Here is a 5,856-nt window from a genome sequence, read left to right on the forward strand (position 1 = left end):
CAATTATGTTGAAATTTCGTGTGGTTCAATAATCGGATCACAAATAGCGGTAATATGACAACTTGACAGTTGAAAGCATATTTAGATTCGACATAGGATGTTACTAACCAAAGGGCAAGTCTTGGGTTTACAAATACATGGACCCTTTTTGACGGGTACAGTGACGAACATTTCCACTGGCGGACCTTGAGCGCATTCTATTTTCGCTGAATCAGGTGCGTCCTCCTATGGCATTAATCATAGCGTTAAAATCAAGTGTACCTATTGCGATATGATTTGCACATACTTTTTCAGCGAATGAATATGCCACAGTGAAAATTTTTTTTTTATTCATCTTGCGTCAGATATTTAATGACTTCGAATTTTATCCTGCATAAGAATTAACCGTCACTATTCAGCGTAAAATCAATAATTGTATTTCATCGAACATACCCCGAGGAATATTCTCATTTCGTTCAGCATTGTTTCGATTTTCCCACTTGCTGACGAGCATTGTGGACACATCTGTAAAAATATTATTTCATCGTCCAAAAATATCGTTACCCTCCAGAATCAATAGATGAGACTACTAAATTACTGAATCAAATAGAACTAAAATTTGAATAGTAAATAAAGAAGCACTGGACATACCGAAATCTGCCTATGAGCATATATGACAGTATTGTGCCACGATACCAAAGTTTGAATTGGGACTGCAAAGTTATCTGTGGGTGATTCGACTGCTTTTGCTACATGCTTGTCGGGACCCACAGCCAGTGCTTCGACAACTACTTCGGGGGTTCTTTGGTGGCCAGTTTCATCTGTCAATTCGAGAGGTGGTGGTTGGACAGCTTCCATAGCTGGCACGGTTGTCGGTCTTTGGGAGGGTTCAACAGTGGGTACAGAGGGTGGCGTAGGAATAGGCTCGATATCTGGTTTGAGTGACGATGTAGAGGTGGCTTTTATTGGCTGAGAGACAATTGTAATTAGTGGTTCGAAGTCTTTTGCTTCAACAGTTGGACGAGTGACGGTATCGACAGTTGGCTCGAGAATAGCTTCGGAGACTGCTGCAGGGAGAGCTTGAATGAGCGCCTTGGAGGGCGTTTCGGCAGTTTTCTCACCAAGTGGCTCACGCGTTGGCTCTATGGAAATTTTTGTTGTAGTATCGGAAACACGGTCAACGACTGGCGTGGGAGCTTGCTTGGCAGCCACTTGGATGGCCTCTTTTTGATCAGAAGAATGTTCCGCAGCTTTTCCTGTGCCTGGCACTTCTATATCTCTGTCTTTCGTGGGGGCCGGAAGAAGACGGAGTGAGCTCTCGGTAGCTGCGATGATTTCGTCTGAGAGCACTGCTTCTAGCTTCAGACCTTGCCCGAGTCCAGTGACTCCGTGTTGCTGCTCGGCCATCTGCTTCATCGATCCTCTTGAACCGATTTCAGCAACCGTTGCCGTTTCCTCAGCCCTGGCAGTCCCCTCAACCATCTCAACTGGTGCCTGGCTTTGTTCTTCTGTAGAAGTTTCCTTTTCTGGACCAAGTTTCATTGCCATCGATTGTGTTTCCGCTTCATTGAGTTCAGGTTTAACTTGTACCGACTCTTCTGCTGTAATGACTGAATTCTCTGGTAGATTCAATTTCGTCTGATCAATTTCTTCAGTTGGTTTGATTGTCGTAGCAGGCTCCGTTATTACTTCTTCTGCAAGCTTTGCCGTGCCCATCTCGCTTCCCTTGATGCTCGTGATACCTTCCATCTGTTCGATCTGTTCCTTCGTTGATATGTCCACGTCACCGAGTCCAACGTCTGTGAAGGTTTTCCCCTTGTATTCTTGCAAAGCAAACGTAGCCTTAGTGAGTTGGGTGTGCAGTTTTTCAATCTCGTCTTCGAGCTCGACAATGCGATCTGCAAGCTGTTGATTTGCGGCTATTTTGGCATCCAGTTGATCCTGAAGGCTTGCCAAGTCACTGGCGTTGTCGGTTTCCATCTTAGCCCACATTTCATCCGCCTGCTGAAGAGTTCGCATATACGCGCATTCTCTGCGCTCAAGATCCGCGATCTGTCGCTTCATGCACAGTTCGGCTTCCGCTAGATCCTGCAGTCGTGCGAGGCACTCCAAATCTGTCGAGTGAATAGAGCTAATGCTATTTTTTCCCTGAAGCCACATTTGTCGGCACTGGATTTCCCCGCATTCTCCCGTTTCGCAGGAATTCTCATCACCTTGCGCCTTCTTCAGCGCGTCCCGCAGCCGCTTGACCTCGTCCTCAAGCTTGGCGATTTGAGTTTTCCGTTCTTCTTGCAGCCTCTTGGCCTCCTCGATCTGCTTCTTCTGGGTCTTCAGGGCCTCGTCTTTTGCCGCCAATACCTGGCGTGCTTCTACGGCCCGATGATGGGCCTGTTTACGCTCTGCTTCTACCTCACGAACCCTGCAGTCCCAGTGCTGACTTGGTGTGCTTGGGCAAGTTGGGAACCCGGCAGCTGGTTCCAGAAACTGTTTTGCAACTACGTCGCGCAGATGGGAAACCGGCGCCCCTTGTGCCATTCGCCAAATATTCCAAACCATCACTGCCGGCATAGAACATTCCAGCATCTCCAATCGCTGGCGCAGATCCGTCTCGCGCTGTTCCAATTCATCGTTGCGAATCTCGTGCTGGCCGATCATTTCTCTATAGTGTTTCTTACACTGGCGCATATCTCGCGACCGTGCCCTGCACCTACTCTGCGGTGGTGGACAGGTCGGTAATTTTTTTCTTTCCATTTGGCTCGATTTTTTTGCCTCTTTACCTCCCTCTGCCGTTTCTCCAGCCCCCTTACTTTTCCTGCCAATATTGCCCGCTTCATGTTTGCTCGACGCGTTCGACGGGGGTTTGATCTTCTCCGACGACGGCTTAGCGCCTTCGTCTGGCTGAGGTGATTCGATTGGCAATTCATTTCCTGATGTTAGTACGTCGTTGCTGGGTAACGCTACCGCTTCCACTGCTTCTGGTATTGGAGTAACAGCTTCCGTATCATCCGCATCGGACATGTCTTTTTGTTTCTAAGAATCTTGACCACATCTGCCCTGTCCGAAAATCGAACCATTTGCACAAATTATATCGCCCTCGTTGAGGACTACATCCCCACAAGGATCGTAAGTAGCCCACTGCTGACTCGATTCTGTGTTTACATGTAAAAATTATACGATATTATTGTGCTGACGTATCGCGGCATTCAGAGAAACGTAATCTAATCGAAAATCTGTTACCTGGAATCATATCAGCCACCGTTGTAGGCGGGCAATATTTTCGGTTGATTTGATCTACTGCTACTATCGATTTGTTATCATGTAAGGCCGAAAAAGTGGTTGAGGTTGACAGATTTTGACACTGAAACACGAAGCGTATTTGCGAGCGTGTTGGAGTAGATGCTGACTTGTTTCCAGACCGTGGACTGATTGAATGTTGTTGAGTGTAAAATGAATATTCCCACCTTCGTGTATACTGCGGTTGATTAAACAAGCTGCGTAGCAATTATTTTCTTTAATTCATGAATATATATGTTGACTCATTATTTATACATATACGTATATATTTCCTCTTAGATAGAATAACCTGATCTGTGAATTATTCAGGCACTGAATTTACAAGGTATAATTCAAATTAAGGACGAAACTTTTTCGGTGGTTTCTCGTTTCGTAAAAAGAGGCTGTGCCATAGTTTATTTGCGCTGGGATCTTTAACAATCAAAAGGTAATTATAGCACCGCAATATCAAGTTACAAATTCATGAGTGGATTAATTGCAATCATCTACTACGCTGGGTGACTATCTCATGAATATGTCTGTGGAACGGCTGACCTACGACGTCAATCTGTTTACTGAATATCAGGCTTTCATGCTGCGTGCCGGCATCAATCAGACCGTCGCAATTGTGTAACTGCACATTTATAATGAGACAGTGATTCGTGGTATGAATATCCCTTGCAAGCCTGCAAGAACAGACGATAACAAATATTGATCTATTTCTTCTGTGTACCAAGTTAAAGACGTTATTTAATGGTTCTTCAAAACCCTCAGATCCGCTCTGTGAAAAGTTCAACATTCAAAATCGGATCGAACCGCTCCTACAGAGTTATTATCAGGTTGAAACCATTTTCATGTTCGAATGGACAAACCTTCCGGTAAACTAATGCTATTCATTCTGATACAGGCTTTGTTCAGGCGATGAGAGCACCGTGATTCAAGTTTTCTTTCTTGCTTTTTTATCCGGCTTAAAAAATGTACAATATTCATTCAAATTCTCGTTTGCGTAGGCCGGATAAAAATTCCAAAGAGATTTGAATTAGGGTCTTTTTTCAGATAGTGTGCGTAAATCAGCGAAAACATCAACGGGTACCGGAGGAATTTTCATCCTTATCCGAGAATCTTTCTTTATTTCATCTCATCCGCTGGGACCCTCGTAGGATGTCGTAAAATTAATCCCGAGGTCAAAGTCACAACGATCTTCGTCATTTGGTTTTTTTTTTCTCTTAGGCTAATTGAAAGGTGCTCGTATTTTGGTATCTTTTGAAATGTGTATGAGGCATTTGAATACGGTTCCTTGCTTCTTCGAAGCTATTTCTACAGTGTTATTGTTCAGAAGTTTTCCAGATGATTTAAATGTATAGTAACTACAAGATTAGATAGGGTTACATACGACAAGAGCTGGTAAAATACGACTAAACTTAGCTGAGTCTGCGTCGTTCATGTTTCCCTTTCTAGATGAAGTAAGACAAAGGGTTTTGTTCCTACGGTTTTTCTTTTTTCATTTTTGAAAATAAAAATTCTCGCTGTTTATTTTATGCAACTGCTGTTAAATTTCAGGTAACAATTTTGTCGAGCGTCTCTGTGGTCGATGAAAATAGAAACATGCGTAACAGCGTTCCTCATCCTGCCTATTCAAATTGCTCAATTACTCTCAAGGATTTGTAAAAATGTAGACACCTGTAAAAAGTGGCGGACTATAAGTAACCTGAATATTGCTCGAAAATATTGACGTATTTTTATCACGATGAAGGAAAAACTTTACACGGAGCCTGTTCTCATTTTCGATTCCATTATTCAGCTTGCTTACGGATTCTATTTTATCCTTGTACCCAAGCAAGGTTCGAGATCTTGTTCAATTTTTCTTTGCGATGGTAAATTGTGAGGCATCCTTTCTGTTGTAAAACGAGGGGAAAAACGAAGTACTCGAGCTGTACAAATACAGACTTGACTCGCGGGGCAATTTATTTTCACCTGGTGTCTCGTAGATTGGCATGACGTGGACAGAAAGTCTCTGGGAACGAAACCCACTGCCTGTGTAAAACACGATGAGGTCATCGCGAGGGTAACACTCCGTAAATCTGATCGCGACAGACGCGTAAATTCGGGCCCTTTTTCTACGATGCGCAAGGGGTCGGCTACGAGCGAACAAGATTTGCCCTCCGGCGTGTTCTTGATCAAAGCGATGTAACAACTCCTATAAGATATCTGTTGTGACCGCGAAGTTAGGCCGAGTCAAGCAAAGACTCGTGCCGAATTTGACACTTTGCCTGGCCTAGGAAAAAACTCTTCGCACAAACACCGGTTACTTACTTTGAATTTTTCTCTTCATCCAGTTTCATGAGAATCGAAATTCCACCACCCATCCGTGTTCTATTTTATTCTATTTTACTTCTGTTTTAACGTCCGCGATTCAATTTCTATCTCACTTATTCCTCGTGTCAAATTCACGCACCTGAAAATCGGGGGGGGGGGGGGGGGGGGGGGCATATTTGTATGACCATAAATGGAAAGTGAAAATTTAAAGTCAATTCAGTGGCTGTCGAAAACGGGGTGCTGCGTTATTGATACGGTCCGTGATGATATTTCACGAAGTAGCGTGTC

At 44.0% G+C, this 5,856-nt stretch overlaps 1 protein-coding gene across 1 annotated transcript; it reads right to left on the reverse strand.

Annotated features, from left to right (window-relative positions):
* Nucleotides 1-591: 591 nt before the first annotated feature.
* Nucleotides 592-2,997, reverse strand: LOC138190874 (myosin heavy chain, embryonic smooth muscle isoform-like). The gene has a single exon (XM_069135413.1). The coding sequence runs from the start codon at nucleotides 2,995-2,997 to the stop codon at nucleotides 592-594; it is 2,406 nt and encodes an 801-aa protein (XP_068991514.1).
* Nucleotides 2,998-5,856: the final 2,859 nt, after the last annotated feature.

The sequence above is a fragment of the Neodiprion pinetum genome, chromosome 4, assembly GCF_021155775.2.
Source record: "Neodiprion pinetum isolate iyNeoPine1 chromosome 4, iyNeoPine1.2, whole genome shotgun sequence".
Classification (NCBI taxonomy): domain Eukaryota; kingdom Metazoa; phylum Arthropoda; class Insecta; order Hymenoptera; family Diprionidae; genus Neodiprion; species Neodiprion pinetum.